Raw genomic sequence first — 17,821 nt, 5'->3', positions numbered from 1 at the left:
ATGAAAAATGTCTCAATGTTTTGAGTCCTTTCCATCCTGATCTCTCTCTCTATCACTGTCTGCCCCTGAAGAAATCATGCATAACATTTGGTCTGAAATAATATTGTTGAGTCAGAAAAGCACTTTCCTTAAAGTGAAACACACACAATAGGTATCACACACAATGACATCATCCTCTAATGATTTGTTACAGCAACCCCTCTCTCTTCTCCTGCTCTCAAACAGCCAGCTCCACTCTGTCCTGCTGTTTCCTGGTTCCCTCCCCTTCACATCTACTGGTTAGAAAATGGGTGTTACCAACATGGTGCTGACTCACTGCGCACACACACACACACACACACACACACACACACACACACACACACACATTATTCAGATCAGAACTCAAACCGGTTTCACCTATGAGGAAGTGAACCTCAGACAGTCGTTGTGACTGAGAGGTGAAATGGCGCAGAAAGGAGTTCAGCTGGACCGGGAAACTTTCTCTTGTTCCATCTGTCTGGGTCTACTGAAGGATCCGGTGACGACTATATGTGGACACAACTACTGTATGAAGTGTATTAACAGCCACTGGGATGCAGAGGATCAGAAACCGGTCTACAGCTGCCCTCAGTGCAGGAAGGCCTTCACAACGAGGCCCAAACTGGAGAAAAACACCATGTTAGCAGATTTAGTGGAGCAGCTGAAGAAGACTGGACTCCAAGCTGCTCCTGCTGACCATTGCTATGCTGGAGCTGAAGATGTGGCCTGTGATGTCTGCACTGGGAGAAAACTGAAAGCCTTCAAGTCCTGTCTCACCTGTCTGGTCTCTTACTGCGAGAAACACCTCCAGCCTCATTATGATGTAGCTCTGTTATCCAAACACAAGCTGGTGGAGCCCTCCAAGAAGCTGCAGGAGAACATCTGCTCTCAGCACGATGAGGTGATGAAGATTTACTGCCGTACAGATCAGAAGTCTATCTGTTATCTCTGCTCTGTGGACCAACATAAAGGCCACGACACGGTCACAGCTGCAGCAGAACGGACGGAGAGGCAGAAAGAGCTGGAGGTGAGTCGACTCAACATCCAGCAGAGAATCCAGGACAGAGAGAAAGATGTGAAGCTGCTTCAACAGGAGCTGGAGGCCATCAATCTCTCTGCTGATAAAGCAGTGGAGGACAGTGAGAAGATGTTCACTGAGCTGATCCGTCTCATGCAGAAAAGAAGCTCTGAGGTGAAGCGGCAGGTCAGATCCCAGCAGGAAACTGAAGTGAGTCGAGTCAAAGAGGTGGAGGAGAAGCTGCAGCAGGAGATCAGAGAGCTGAAGAGGAAAGACGCTGAACTGAAGAAGCTCTCAAACACAGAGGACCACAACCAGTTTCTCCACAGCTACCCCTCACTGTCAGCACTCAGCCCGTCTACATCCAGCATCCAGATCCGTCCTCGCCGCCGCTTTGACCACGTGACAGCGGCCGTGTCACGAGTCAGAGACAAACTGCAGGACGTCCTGAGAGACAAATGGACAGACGTCTCACTGACTGAAGCGGATGTTTTACTGTCAGATTCACCAGCAGAGCCCACGACCAGAGCTGAGTTCTTAAAATATTCATGTGAGATCACACTGGATCCAAACACAGCAAGCACACTGCTGTTATTATCTGAGGGGAACAGAAAAGCAACATGCATGAGTAATCATCAGTCCTATCCAAGTCACCCAGACAGATTCACTGGATGGTGTCAGGTCCTGAGTAGAGAGAGTCTGACTGGACGATGTTACTGGGAGGTGGAGTGGAGAGGGGATGGAGTTGATGTAGCAGCTTCATACAAGAACATCAGCAGAGGGTTGTTTAATGACTCTGGATTTGGAGACAATGACAAGTCTTGGTCTTTAGAATGTGACAACAACAAAAATACATTTCGCTACAACAATATCAAAACTCCCGTCTCAGGTCCTCGGTCCTACAGAGTGGGAGTGTACCTGGATCACAGAGCAGGTATTCTGTCCTTCTACAGCGTCTCTGAAACCATGACCCTCCTCCACAGAGTCCAGACCACGTTCACTCAGCCGCTCTATGCTGGACTTATGCTTTATTATCATGGAGATACTGCTGAGTTCTGTAAACTCAAATAACCAAAGTCATTTAAGGGACAACAGGTTAAAATGTGTCTTAACTCTTAAAGCTCCCATATTGTTCACCTTTGTTGTGTTTTATAAGAATATACATTTGTGGTTTTACGTTCTAAAATCCATCTGAGTTCAGTTGTTCATCTGCTCTCTCAGCCTCCTTCTGCAGCTCCAGCAGCTCAGATCGTGTTGGGCCTGTCTCATTAATATTCATGAGCCTTTCTTCTGATTGGCTGACAGTCTTGAGTGACACCCGGCCAGGCTAACCACAGTTAACGGTTTGCAGCCACGATAATGTGTATACTGCCGTATCCTATAGGAGCAGCTTCTTTGAGTGGCAGATTTTTAGGAAGCAGTCAGAAAATATATTTTCACAGTATTTTTATTGCGACTGCACCTGCTTTATAATCACAAGACTTGTAACTGGTGTTTTTCTACAATAAGGGACCTTTAAACTGATTTCTTTCCATGTTTGTTGCTGAGAGCTCATCGTTGTGGCATTTCTTCTCTGCAGAGATCAGCTGTCAATCAAACATTATGGGCGGGCTTTGACATCTGCTCATTAGTTGTTCTGTAGATGTTTAACTTTCCTTCCTGTGTCTGTTGAGCCGCGGAGGCTTTCACTGCTCATGATGACTGTTGTTCACCTCAACTCATATTTCTCTGCAGGAAAATGTACATTTCTCTCCAAATGTTTGTTGAATATTTGTATGTTGTTGTTGTTGTTTTTCTTTTATGCATGGGTCTGAAGAGAGAAAGCTCCAGATATTCAAAGAAAATGTGTAAAAAAAAACTAGAATTATATCTACATTTATTTGTTTGTTAGACCAAATGTTGCTGTTATAATCAAAACACAAATGAGGCTCTATGATGTATTATACAACTATAATTATCATGTTCATAATCAATAAGGAAATAGTCATTATTATCTTGTATATCTCTGAGATTCTGATCAAACTAATTGATTGTGTGGATGAAGTGAATCTGTACAAGAAATCAGTGAACACAAATCATTTAACAAACTTCACTGATGGGATGTGTGAAAAAACTGTTTATATAATGAATAAACAAACATAAACAAAGTATTTTCTTCTGGTCTTAATTCCAGGGTTTGATATAAAGCTGATGGATAAATGATGAGACTAATATGAGATATAACTGAGGCTGTTCTCCTGAAACAACACAAAGTTCACTGTTCATGTTGAGAGCAGAAGAACATTTGTCAGTCAGTCTCTCATTTCTCCAACAAAAGCTGTTTTAATGAGGAAAGTTCAAAGGTCAGAGTTTTCTATCACTTGTTGCTTTTACAGCCAAGATTTGGTTTGTGCTCTTAGTTGATAAAAGGATTTATTACAGACACATTCCTGACACATATACATGCTACTAAACTCTTAAATCTTAGTGAAGTCAACAAGGAAGAAAACTCTAATCTATTGTCTTAATGTTTACCTGTTGACTCAGAAGAGTTTGCCTGCTAAAAGTTGAAATGAGCAGTGAGTCTAAAAAAGACAAAAAGTTGCAGATTTAAGAGATTTAAAGTGGCAAATCTATGCGAAAAAAAGTTGCAAATTCACAAGAAAAAAGTGGGAAATTTGGAATTTGCATGTATTTCAATGAGAGCCCTATTAAGGGTTAAAGTGGTGAATCTGGGAGAAAAAAGTTGCTTTTTCCCCACTTTTTTCTCGTAAACCTGCGACTTTTTCGCACAGATTTACCACTTTAAATTTTAAAATAATAATTTAAATATAATTTTGTGTCTTTTTTGGTCCTTTTGTTTCTTCTTTAAGAAATTTAGTTTTTTTCCTGTCATTTTGTGTCTGTTTTTATAGTCATTTTGTGTCTTTTTCTTATAGTCATTTTGTGTCTTTTTTTTTAGTAATTTTGTGTCTTTTTTTGCTAATTTTGTGTCTTTTTTTTTGTCATTTTGTGTCTTTTTTTTTGTAATTTTTGTGTCTTTTTTTTGCAAATAACCAGAAAAATCTTCCTGTTTGGAGTGAAATGCATGCTGGGAAGTGAATTTTGACACCACAAGAGAGACCAGTAACAAAGTTTTAAAGGGACCAAATCTATGACGGCTTTCCAAGACAGATCTGAGGTTTAGAGGTGGAACACAGAGACTGGTCCACAGACAGACAGACAGACAGACTGACAGACAGACAGACAGACAGACTGAGTTCATCCAGCTAACGGTGTCAACAACTGATTTAACCTGAGTAAACAGGAAGTATAAATTTAATTCAGTAATACAATGTAAATTAATGTGTCTGTCAATGGTAAATATAAATATATAAATCTAAAAAATAAGTTCAATTCATGAATAAAATGTAAAAAAAAAAAAAAAAAAGGTGCAAAGATGCAATACAGACTTTAACCAGCAGAGGGCACAATTCACCTGTACATAAATCCCTGTTTAGGGCATTGCAATCTTTAAACTCAATAAAAGAAATAATAAAAAAATATATGTAAGATATAAAATCAAATACAACATCAAATATAATAAAATAAGTTAAATAAATAAAACTAACAAATATAACAAATGATCAAATGAAGGAGAATAAATATAAAACAACAAAATAACGACTCAGTTGGCATGAGACACACCAGAGGGGGGCAGAAAGTTTAGACTGAGTTTTTTTATGTTCCAGTCTGGTTTTGCACCTTTTTTCTCACAATTTGATGAGGCATGAATTTATATACCTATTTCAGTCAATCGGTTGATTAATTCATGCAACTTTTGTTTTGGAGTGAACCCTTTATTTGAAAGCTAAACATGTATAATTTAAGAAAAGTGTGTAAAAGTTGTTTAATAGTTCTTTATTCATTTATTTTTGTTCTAGCTGTTAAGACAAAAAACATTTTAAATGCATTCTAAAGCAGGACCTTCTGCAGTGGTCAAATGTATAATAACATCATTATCTAGTTACTTTATCTCCAATTTAATTATTACATTTTTATCTTTTTGTCTCCATATCGAGTTTTTGGTTTTCAGTTCCCATAAACATCTGACGCTTGCAGCTTAGCTGATTATGTTGCCAATTATTATTTAATTTCTCAGTTTCATCATTCCCTGCTGCTGTAGTTGTTCCAGCTGTGTCCTGCAGCAAGGTGCATGGTTATTATACACAATCTGTAGAATGAAGATACAGAACAAATATTATTATGTTTTCACTTGTCCAAGTCCTTTTGTCTGTTCAGATTTCTCCTGTTGAGATGTAACAATAATTAATATAGGACAGGGTTACTTCACCCAGTTAGGACAATTTACAGTAAATTCATTTTAGTTGTGAGTTCTCCAGGTTAGCCTCCAGCTAACTGAACATACAGCTGTTATTATCAGCCTATTGATAATATAACCACTCTTATTGATCTAGTGATCTAATTCATCATTTATTAACAACTACAAATAACACAATAAGGCTTCCGGGGCCTTGACTGAGACTTTCTGCCTCACCTGTGGAGGTGAGGAGGAAAAAATACCAGCAGATTACTCAGCTAACAAAGAGGAGCAAAAGATAAGAGAAAGAGAAAACGGACCTTTTATTTAAACACACAGTCACTGATCTGGTGGGAAATATTTGATCCTCCTGTGAGACGAAACCGAAGCTTTAAACAGACGACTGGATGATTTACAGGATCACTTTCAGTTGTCTGATATTCTCTGTGTCTCTCTGTGGACTCACACTTGATCTATAAATACATTTAGGACACATGGTTGAACATGTTATTAACATGAATGTCGACATATTCATTTGACATGAAGGTTGTTATTAGTTATTGTAATGCATGATGGTGAATCCATGAAGCAGAAAGACTGAAAGAGGCTCCCAGCTCCAAAAGAGGATCAGGGCCAGGCCTTTAATATTACTACAACTTAGTACTACTTCAACCTTTCCTCATTTTATGACTCAAATATTCACATTAATTACATAAAAGCAGATTTCCCCAGAACAATAGTTGAGATTCTACCAAGAAAAGCTGATCTGTGTGTGAGAGGATGTTTGTACTTTTACAACCTTAAATAGTTTATTCTGTCTCAGTGGTTCTTTATGTTGTAAACATCATGTTCAGATATGCTTTAGGAATAATCACCATATGACTGGTTGGTCAATAATAAAGTACTTGTTTTATAGCCCATCTGAATAATATGGAGATTGAACCATAAACACAGTCACAGATAGTCTGTTTTATGTTTTACATGCAGAATAACAAACACAGATCATGGAGAATGGATTCAAGCTGAGGCCAGATTTGTCTCATATTTTATACCACATTTATATATTTTATATATTACATAAAATCTGACTTTCCACATTAGATTCTCCTCTTCTGTAGAGAGAGACCACAGTGGTATTCCGGTTTTAACTTGTTTTCAGCTTTTAGTCTTGTTGTTCCTGCTCCACCTCCTCAGCTCATCTCAGGTTTTTATTTCTTTACTGGTGCTATAAAGTGTCAGAAACTTTGGTCAGTGTGATGAGAATTTGCCATATATGGTCTGTCAACTCTCAGCTTGTGTGCGTGACTCACCTCATCTCCCAGGGAGACAACTTTCTCCTCAGCCTGACTTTCTGTGCCTCTGGCTAGTTTACCCCCTCACCTAATTAGGGCCTCGGGGCAATCGCACCGAGCACTGGTCCCTACAGCAATAGCTGTAGGGACCAGTGCTCGGGGCGAAACGAAGCGAAATTATATATCAAAACGTGCGGTTTGATCGGGATCGGTGCGCTATTACTTTTCTCTACAGAATACACATTTTTCGCGACGTAAGTTGCGAAAAACTGCTCAAAATTTTGCATTGAAATGAATGGGGCGGCCGACAAAAAATGAGTGAAAAAGAACAATCATTGGAGATTTTTAAACGTCTACTTCTCCGGCATAATTTCAGCTAGAGACTCCATTTACACTTTAAACAGTAGACACAAGTCTTGTGTATCGGTGTATTAATCCACGTTTCGATAGGTCATATAGTTTTTTATCAATCCCTGTTCAATGACCATGATCATTTTTGGAGAAATTCTGAGATTATAATGGGTGTGTATTGCACGGAATGTTCGTGTCAGAGTGTGTGATGTCATCGCTCAGAGTGTAGAGGGAGAGGTAAAACTGTCAAAAAATAAATTTTAAAACTGCGCTCCAGGCCGCAAATTCCACTCTACAGAAATAATTTATACATAGAAACGTAGGAAAATTAGTCTTCTTCCTCACAATCCTCTGGTAAAGCTGTCAGAGTTATAGTTTGGGCGTAAGACGCAGAGATGATCCACCAACACCACCAACAGCCTCATTGGCTCCCATATTAAAAACGCAGGAAGATTTCTGAAAAAGGCAAAAAAACAGTTTTTTTAGATCGCTCTAACAAAGCTATTTTTTCATTTTTCTTAAAAAAAAACCATATGTAGACGTTCAGGAAAAACTCAGGACGCTCAAAGTGAAGTCGGATCAATGATAGGTATTATGGTTTTGCCAAAAATGCTTTCTGTTGGAGGCCAGAAATTCCAGTCTGTCCACCTCTGCTGTCACTCTTTCATTAACAGGTGTCAGTTAATTCTGTTGAATGCTTTGATCTGATTGCCTTTGATCTTTGATGTGATTACAGTTACAGTTACACACACACACACACACATGCGCGTAAGCATGCACACTCCTCACACATGCATACACATGCTTCACACACACACGCACGCACGCACACGCACACACACACACAGTAACTTTATGTGATTTTAATTACACACACACACACACACACACATTTACATTTACATTTAGCAGACGCTTTTATCCAAAGCGACTTACAGGAAGAGTAAAAACAAACAAACACACACACACACACACACACACACACACACACACACACACACACACACACACACACACTTTGAGGTTAAAGGGCATAGTTTTAAATCTCTGAAGAATCTCATCATAGTGTACACACACCGGCAGTAGCCCCCGTGGCCCTTTCAAAATTTCCCCAGAGGAAATTTTCTAGTTAATTATTATTACTTTATTACCCACAAGGAAGAAGAAAGTGTTGAGAAATGCATTGAGGAAAATGATCTGACTCCAACAGTGAATCCTCTCACCTATTTCTCTGCACCGATCGTTTGATGGGGAAAGATGAGGAAGAGACGTCCCAGTTATCAGTTTAACTTTTATTACAATACGTCAAGAAATGTGCCGGTACAGAGTCTCTGGGTTCAATCTACACGTCCCTGACATGACATTAGGCTGGTCAGTTCATTAGGCTGAACCAAGTAAAACCCAGTTTTATATCCTAACAAAGTTTACTAAGAATGTAGGTTGAACTCCTTCAAACCTGTGGATTTGTCAGTTTTAATCAACATTGTGGACACGTCATGTCACCAAGCAGAGAAGACAGATATCTTTCTGCTCAGCACATCATGTCTGTGACCTGTTAACAAAACATTCAAAACACAAACTCCTGCCTTGATAGGACTTATAGAGATATTACTGGGGACACAGATTTTGCAACAAAACAATAAAACATAAAATATATCTTTTTGTGATTATAGAATCTTACTCTAAGTAGGGCAGAGGAAGTTAAGCAGATGCATTAAATGTATTAATTTTGGATGTATTTAGAGTAATCACAGTGTTCAAACAATACTAGCACATGATCATTGTATTAAAACATCTTGCATGATTAATCTAATAATGCACAGAGAGAGGTTACACACACAGTTAGTGAATTACGCAGCATAGATGGCTGGTAAGTTGATCCAGAGAGAGTGAATACCACATCCTTCTGTTAAAATCTGATTTATGACGGATGATTTATGGCCTTGTTGACCTTTTGAACCCTAGGAGTCAGGAAATGATTAACTTTGATACCCAGCAGGTTGACCTTTGTTTGTAAATGATAGAGAAGGAAATCATGTTTTTTTTAACTTAACTTAACTGTTTGTTTGTGTTTTAATTAATAGTTTGTTCAGTAATAAAACACTTTAATTTACAGATCCCATTGTTGCTGTTTTTTTTACATAATTTTCTTGAAATAAGATGTATGTAACTGTAATCTCTCTTACCGAAAGTTATCAATGTAATGTAATGTAATGTAAAATGTAATCAATGGGAAAGTGCATTATGTAATTTCCTCTTACAGGATAGCGTAAAGGTATTACAAATTAGGCTGTTACAAATAGAGAGACACATTTAAATCAGAGAGCTTATTATTATTATTATTATTATTATTATTATTATTATTATTATTATTATTACTAGCTGATAGCACTGATAACAATGATTCTCTTGTTACTGAAGGTTGTTCAAGAATGTCAGGAAATTATACAAAGCTAGAGTTTATTGTTTGTTTATTCTGATGGATTCATCCATACCACAACCCTTCATGAAATCAATGAAATCTGCACAAGATGTGATTTTCAATTTAACTCACTTCCAAAAAAATATTTTGTTATTGTCTTAGAGCTGTCATAATATTGTTATTCTCATATTTTGTCATTATGTCGGGCAATTTGGCTACTTTTCCACTCTTTATACAACACACTGCATTATATATGACGGATAATATTACAGTTTTAATTCTTGTTTTCAAAGGTTACATTTTGTTGAATTTAAGTTTTGTTTAAAAAGAAGGTATGAATAAACAGCACAGAAAGCTGTTTTCATGTCTGCATTTTTATTTATGATACATATATTTATATATAGAATATATATAAGCGCACACTCCTCCAGATACACGTTTCACACAAACACACAGACACACACACACACACACACACACACACACATTTTGAGGTTAAAGGTCATAGGTTGCTGTTTAAATAAATACTTGTAAAGGAATGCTTGTCATTGTGGACATATCCTCTTCAGTTAATTTAAACCTCTCTCTCTCTCTCTCTCTCTCTCTCTCTCTCTCTCTCTCTCTCTATATATATATATATATATATATATATATATATATATATGTATATATATATATATATATATATATATATATACCTAAGAAGAATCTCAAGAAATGCTTCCCTGGATTAGACAAGGGATGTTGGCGAAGATGTGGAGAACAGGAGGCTAATTATATGAATATGCTTTTTACATGCCCAGTATTAATAACATACTGGGAAGGAGTTGAGGAAATACTAAAGTACATTGTTGAGTTTAAAGAGCCTTTGCAGGTACAACATTGGTTAGGTTTTTATTTAAAAGGAAAGATAAGAGCAAAGACATTTATTTTTTTAATTTACTGAGAGTAACCATCCTGAAGCAGGTGACTAAAGCATGGAAACAATCAAATACACCAAAATTAAGAGCATGGCTATTAACAGCAGAACAAAGTTTAGAGATGGAAAGACTAACTTTTAGAAATAGGGAACAAATACATATTTGGAATAAGTTATACTGTAAAGAAAGGCTGGTAAAAACAGTGGAAATATTTAATCAAATTAAGGAGATGAACTAAATGGTCCCCACACCAACACTAACACTAACACTCACATACACACACACACATTTTCATGAACACACATACATGCACCACCGCTTATTTTCTCATTATATTATTATTATCTTTTTTTTTTTTGTGTCATTAGTTTGTTGTTTATTCCTTTTCTTGGAGATCCTCATTTGGGGAATACCAGTTTGCCTTGTATATATGTTTGTCTGTTTACCCTATGTTTTTGTTATTTACTTTGTGAATATATACCTTGAAAAAAAGGGGGGGAAATGCAAGGTACAATATTGTAAAGAAAACGACATGACTGATTATGTTTGTGGAACTAAGAAGCCTTGGAATAAAGTATTAAAATGACATCATCCTCTAATGATTTGTTACAGCAACCCCTCCCTCTTCTCCTGCTCTCAAACAGCCAGCTCCACTCTGTCCTGCTGGTTCCTGGTTCCCTCCCCTTCACATCTACTAGTTAGAAAATGGGTGTTACCAACATGGTGCTGACTCACTGCACACACACACACACACACACACACACACAGTTCAGATCAAAGTACAAACCGATTTCACTCATGAGGAAGTGAACCTCAGACAGTCGTTGTGACTGAGAGGTGAAATGGCGCAGAAAGGAGTTCAGCTGGACCGGGAAACTTTCTCTTGTTCCATCTGTCTGGATCTACTGAAGGATCCGGTGGCTCTTTCCTGTGGACACAACTACTGTATGAAGTGTATTAACAGCCACTGGGATGCAGAGGATCAGAAACCGGTCTACAGCTGCCCTCAGTGCAGGAAGAACTTCAGAACGAGGCCCAAACTGGAGAAAAACACCATGTTAGCAGATTTAGTGGAGCAGCTGAAGAAGACTGGACTCCAAGCTGCTCCTGCTGATCTCTGCTATGCTGGACCTGGAGATGTGGCCTGTGATGTCTGCACTGGGAGAAAACTGAAAGCCCTCAAGTCCTGTCTCACCTGTCTGGTCTCTTACTGCGAGAAACACCTCCAGCCTCATTATGACGCAGCTCTGTTATCCAAACACAAGCTGGTGGAGCCCTCCAAGAAGCTGCAGGAGAACATCTGCTCTCAGCACGATGAGGTGATGAAGATTTACTGCCGTACAGATCAGAAGTCTATCTGTTATCTCTGCTCTGTGGACCAACATAAAGGCCACGACACGGTCACAGCTGCAGCAGAACGGACGGAGAAGCAGAAAGAGCTGGAGGTGAGTCGACAAAACATCCAGCAGAGAATCCAGGACAGAGAGAAAGATGTGAAGCTGCTTCAACAGGAGGTGCAGAACATCAATCTCTCTGCTGATAAAACAGTGGAGGACAGTGAGAAGATGTTCACCGAGCTGATCCGTCTCATGCAGAAAAGAAGCTCTGAGGTGAAGCGGCAGGTCAGATCCCAGCAGGAAACTGAAGTGAGTCGAGTCAAAGAGGTGGAGGAGAAGCTGCAGCAGGAGATCAGAGAGCTGAAGAGGAAAGACGCTGAACTGAAGAAGCTCTCAAACACAGAGGACCACAACCAGTTTCTCCACAGCTACCCCTCACTGTCAGCACTCAGCCCGTCTACATCCAGCATCCAGATCCGTCCTCGCCGCCGCTTTGACCACGTGACAGCGGCCGTGTCACGAGTCAGAGACAAACTGCAGGACGTCCTGAGAGACAAATGGACAGACGTCTCACTGACTGAAGTGGATGTTTTACTGTCAGATTCACCAGCAGAGCCCACGACCAGAGCTGAGTTCTTAAAATATTCATGTGAGATCACACTGGATCCAAACACAGCATTCACACTGCTGTTATTATCTGAGGGGAACAGAAAAGCAACATACATGAGTAATCATCAGTCCTATCCAAGTCACCCAGACAGATTCACTGGATATAGGCAGGTCCTGAGTAGAGAGAGTCTGACTGGACGATGTTACTGGGAGGTGGAGTGGAGAGGGGGAGGAGTTTATGTAGCAGCTTCATACAAGAACATCAGCAGAGGGGCGGGGTCGTATGACTCTGTATTTGGATACAGTGACAAGTCTTGGTCTTTAGAATGTTACAACAATGAATATACATTTCGCTACAAGAATATCCAAACTCCCGTCTCAGGTCCTGGATCCTCCAGAGTGGGAGTGTACCTGGATCACAGAGCAGGTATTCTGTCCTTCTACAGCGTCTCTGAAACCATGACCCTCCTCCGCAGAGTCCAGACCACATTCACTCAGCCGCTCTATGCTGGACTTGGGCTTGGTTACAAAGTAGGAGACACTGCTGAGTTCTGTAAACTCAAATAACCAAAGTCATTTAAGGGACAACAGCTTAAAACGTGTTTTAGCTCTTAAAGCTTCCATATTGTTCACCTTTGTTGTGTTTTATAAGAATATACATTTGTGGTTTTACGTTCTAAAAACCACCTGAGTTCAGTTGTTCATCTGCTCTCTCAGCCTCCTTCTGCAGCTCCAGCAGCTCAGATCATGTTGGGCCTGTCTCATTAATATTCATGAGCCTTTCTTCTGATTGGCTGACAGTCTTGAGTGACACCCGGCCAGGCTAACCACAGTTAACGGTTTGCAGCCACGATAATGTGTATACTGCCGTATCCTATAGGAGCAGCTTCTTTGAGTGACAGATTTTTAGGAAGCAGTCAGAAAATATATTTTCACAGTATTTTTATTGCAACTGCACCTGCTTTATAATCACAAGACTTGTAACTGGTGTTTTTCTACAATAAGGGACCTTTAAACTGATTTATTTCCATGTTTGTTGCTGAGAGCTCATCGTTGTGGCATTTCTTCTCTGCAGAAATCAGCTGTCAATCAAACATTATGGGCGGGGCTTTGACATCTGCTCATTAGTTGTTCTGTAGATGTTTGACTTTCCTTCCTGTGTCTGTTGAGCCACGGAGGCTTTCACTGCTCATGATGACTGTTGTTCACCTCAACTCATATTTCTCTGCAGGAAAATGTACATTTATCTCCAAATGTTTGTTGAATATTTGTATGTTGTTGTTGTTGTTTTTCTTTTATGCATGGGTCTGAAGAGAGAAAGCTCTAGATATTCAAAGAAAATGTGTAAAAAAAAAACTAGAATTATATCTACATTTATTTGTTTGTTAGACCAAATGTTGCTGTTATAATCAAAGCACAAATGAGGCTCTATGATGTATTATAAAACTATAATTATCATGTTCATAATCAATAAGGAAATTGTCATTATTATCTTGTATATCTCTGAGATTCTGATCAAACTGATTGATTGTGTGGATGATGTGAATCTGTACAAGAAATCACTGAACTAAAATCATTGAACAAACTTCACTGATGGGATGTGTGAAAAAACTGTTTCTATAATGAATAAACAAACATAAACAAAGTATTTTCTTCTGGTCTTAATTCCAGGGTTTGATATAAAGCTGATGGATAAATGATGAGACTAATATGAGATATAACTGAGGCTGTTCTCCTGAAACAACACAAAGTTCACTGTTCATGTTGAGAGCAGAAGAACATTTGTCAGTCAGTCTCTCATTTCTCCAACAAAAGCTGTTTTAATGAGGAAAGTTCAAAGGTCAGAGTTTTATATCACTTGTTGCTTTTACAGCCAAGATTTGGTTTGTGCTCTTAGTTGATAAAAGGATTTATTACAGACACCACATTCCTGACACATATACATGCTACTAAACTCTTAAATCTTAGTGAAGTCAACAAGGAAGAAAACTCTAATCTATTGTCTTAATGTTTACCTGTTGACTCAGAAGAGTTTGCCTGCTAAAAGTTGAAATGAGCAGTGAGTTTAAAAGAGAAAAAAAGTTGCAGATTGAAGAGATTTAAAGCGGCAAATCTATGCGAGAAAAGTTGCAGATTCACAAGAAAAAAGTGGGAAATTTGGAATTTGCATGTATTTCAATGAGTGCCCTATTAAGGGTTAAAGTGGTGAATCTGGGAGAAAAAAGTTGCTTTTTTCCCACTTTTTTCTCGTAAATCTGTGACTTTTTCGCACAGATTTGCCACTTTAAATCTTTAAATAATAATTTAAATATAATTTTGTGTCTTTTTTGGTCCTTTTGTTTCTTCTTTAAGAAATTTAGTTTTTTTTCCTGTCATTTTGTGTCTTTTTTTGGTAATTTTGTGTCTTTTTTTAATAGTAATTTTGTGTCTTTTTTTTTAGTAATTTTGTGTCTTTTTTGCTAATCTTGTGTCTTTTTTTGGTAATTTTGTGTCTTTTTTATAGTAATTTTATGTCTTTTTTTTTAAATTTTGTGTCTTTTTTTTGCAAATAACCGGAAAAATCTTCCTGTTTGGAGTGAAATGCATGCTTGGAAGTGAATTTAGATCTGAGGTTTAGAGGTGGAACACAGAGACTGGTCCACAGACAGACAGACAGACAGACAGACAGACAGACAGTCAACAACTGATTTAACCTGAGTAAACAGGAAGTATACATTCAATTCAGTAATACAATGTAAAATAATGTGTCTGTCAATGGTAAATATAAATATATAAATCTAAAAAATAAGTTCAATTCATGAATAAAAAATGTAAAAAAAAAAAAAAAAAAGTGCAAAGGTGCAATACAGACTTTAACCAGCAGAGGGCACAATTCACCTGTAAATAAATCCCTGTTTAGGGCATTGCAATCTTTAAACTCAATAAAATAAATAATAAAAATAATATAAAGGAAACATAAAATCAAATACAATACGAAATATAATAAAATACTTAAAATAAATAAAACATCTCAAATGATCAAATGAAGGAGAATAAATATAAAACAACAAAATAACAACTCAGTTGGCATGAGACACACCAGAGGGGGGCAGAAAGTTTAGACTTAGTTTTTTTATGTTCCAGTCTGGTTTAGACCTTTTTACTCACAATTTGACGAGGCATGAATTTATATACCTATTTCAGTCAATCTGTTGTTTAATTCATGCAACTTTTGTTTTGGAGTGAACCCTTTATTTGAAAGCTAAACATGTATAATTTAAGAAAAGTGTGTAAAAGTTGTTTAATAGTCCTTTATTCATTTATTTTTGTTCTAGCTGCTAAGACAAAAACATTTTAAATGCATTCTAAAGCAGGACCTTCTGCTGTGGTCAAATGTATAATAACATCATTATCTAGTTACTTTATCTCCAATTTAATTATTACATTTTTAGCTTTTTGTCTCCATATCGAGTTTTTGGTTTTCAGTTCCCATAAACATCTGACGCTTGCAGCTTAGCTGATTATGTTCCCAATTATTATTTAATTTCTCAGTTTCATCATTCCCTGCTGCTGTAGTTGTTCCAGCTGTGTCCTGCAGCAAGGTGCATGGTTATTATACACAATCTGTAGAATGAAGATACAGAACAAATATTATTATGTTTTCACTTGTCCAAGTCCTTTTGTCTGTTCAGATTTCTCCTGTTGAGATGTAACAATAATTAATATAGGACAGGGTTACTTCACCCAGTTAGGACAATTTACAGTAAATTCATTTTAGTTGTGAGTTCTCCAGGTTAGCCTCCAGCTAACTGAACACACAGCTGTTATTATCAGCCTATTGATAATATAACCACTCTTATTGATCTAGTGATCTAATTCATCATTTATTAGCAACTACAAATAACACATTAAGTAGGCTTTAATTACTCGTGCATTTTATCAGTCTGCAGTGTTTCACCATGCCATCATGCCTCTGTTAATGGAGCAGTATTGTCTGTTATTGTGACGTCACTTTATATTCTTCATAAAGTTCCTTCAGCGCTGATTTTCACAACTTTTAGTGAAATCTTATTGGCTGCTCCAGGCTGATCCACGATCAATTAATACGGGCTGCTCGCGCACAATACCGGCTTGTATAGCCCATAGATATATCTATGGGCTATATATATCTATAGTATATAGGTATCTATCTACTATAGATATATCTATATAGATATCTAGATATCTATATATAGATACCATATATACCTATATACCATAGATATCTATATGTCTATACACCATAGATATCTATGGCTATATCTATGGCTATATATATATATATCTAGATATAGATATAGATATATATAGATATATAGTCTATATATCTATACACCATAGATAACTATGGCTATATATATATATATATATGTATCTATTTTATATATATACTATGGTATATAGAGACGTTGAACCCCTCAGGCAACTACCACACCGGTGAGCAAGTCTTGGCGTTGTTTACAACCTGATGAGTGACAGCGGGGACGGCCAATCACACAAGAGACGGCAGAGCCAATGGAGGAGCTTGTGGGCGGGTCTAAACTAAAGGGAATAGGCTTCAGCTTGAGTGGCCGTTTTCCGCTTGGTCCTAGTGCCTGACGCTCTCCTACTGTAAACGGTAAAAACTGCAGGGGAGAAAAACAAGTACTAACGCCCCTTTTTGAGTGACGGTGATGATGCAGGACGTAAGTTGGTGATGTCAAGACGAAGCCAAACCCTTTTAGAAATCATTGAAAATGCTCATCCTGAGGCCGCGTTTTACTCAACCCTCTCCATGGACAGGTAACCTCACAGGTGATTCCAAGTCAGACTGGCTGCTCCTGGCTCCGTCAGCTCAAGGTAAATATACACATGGACATGATGAGGACTAAAGCTACGAGTCAGACTCCAGGGGCTGAAACAATTCAGGTTACAATGAAGTATTTTTTTTTCTATTTACTTTTTAAGAGCAAACTTAAGACTTTTCTTTTCAATTTGGCTTTTTCCTGAACCATTTTAGAGATTTTTCTGCTCATGCATCATAGTGTTACAACATCTTATTTAATATTTATGTAGTTATTTGCTTATATATATATATATATATATACATATATATATATATATGTATATGTATATATATATATATATGTATATACATATATATATATATATGTATACACATATATATATATACATATATATATATATATATATATACATATATACATATATATATACATATATACATATATATATACATATATATGTCCTTTCCATCCTGATCTCTCTCTCTATCACTGTCTGCCCCTGAAGAAATCATGCATGACATTTGGTCTGAAATAATATTTTTAAGTCAGAAAAGCCCCCTCCCTCTTCTCCTGCTCTCAAACAGCCAGCTCCACTCTGTCCTGCTGTTTCCTGGTTCCCTCCCCTTCACATCTACTGGTTAGAAAATGGATGTTACCAACATGGTGCTGACTCACTGCACACACACACACACACACACACACACACACGCACACACACACACACAGTTCAGATCAAAGTTCAAACCGATTTCACTTATGAGGAAGTG

At 37.7% G+C, this 17,821-nt stretch overlaps 2 protein-coding genes across 2 annotated transcripts; both read left to right on the top strand.

The window, feature by feature from the left end:
- The first annotated feature begins 430 nt into the window (after nucleotides 1-430).
- On the top strand, nucleotides 431-3,363 carry LOC131958995 (tripartite motif-containing protein 16-like). The gene has a single exon (XM_059324078.1). The coding sequence runs from the start codon at nucleotides 446-448 to the stop codon at nucleotides 2,108-2,110; it is 1,665 nt and encodes a 554-aa protein (XP_059180061.1). The 5' UTR covers nucleotides 431-445; the 3' UTR covers nucleotides 2,111-3,363.
- A 7,782-nt stretch (nucleotides 3,364-11,145) lies between these two features.
- LOC131958991 (tripartite motif-containing protein 16-like) lies at nucleotides 11,146-13,880 on the top strand. The gene has a single exon (XM_059324072.1). The coding sequence runs from the start codon at nucleotides 11,146-11,148 to the stop codon at nucleotides 12,814-12,816; it is 1,671 nt and encodes a 556-aa protein (XP_059180055.1). The 3' UTR covers nucleotides 12,817-13,880.
- Nucleotides 13,881-17,821: the final 3,941 nt, after the last annotated feature.

Source organism: Centropristis striata, chromosome 21 (assembly GCF_030273125.1).
Source record: "Centropristis striata isolate RG_2023a ecotype Rhode Island chromosome 21, C.striata_1.0, whole genome shotgun sequence".
In the NCBI taxonomy this organism is placed as follows: Eukaryota; Metazoa; Chordata; class Actinopteri; order Perciformes; family Serranidae; genus Centropristis; species Centropristis striata.
This window is presented reverse-complemented; position numbering and strand designations above follow the sequence as displayed.

Excerpts from the sequence above, each read along its gene's own strand:
- LOC131958995 (XM_059324078.1), top strand. The coding sequence starts at position 446 with ATGGCGCAGAAAGGAGTTCAGCTGGACCGGGAAACTTTCTCTTGTTCC.
- LOC131958991 (XM_059324072.1), top strand. The coding sequence starts at position 11,146 with ATGGCGCAGAAAGGAGTTCAGCTGGACCGGGAAACTTTCTCTTGTTCC.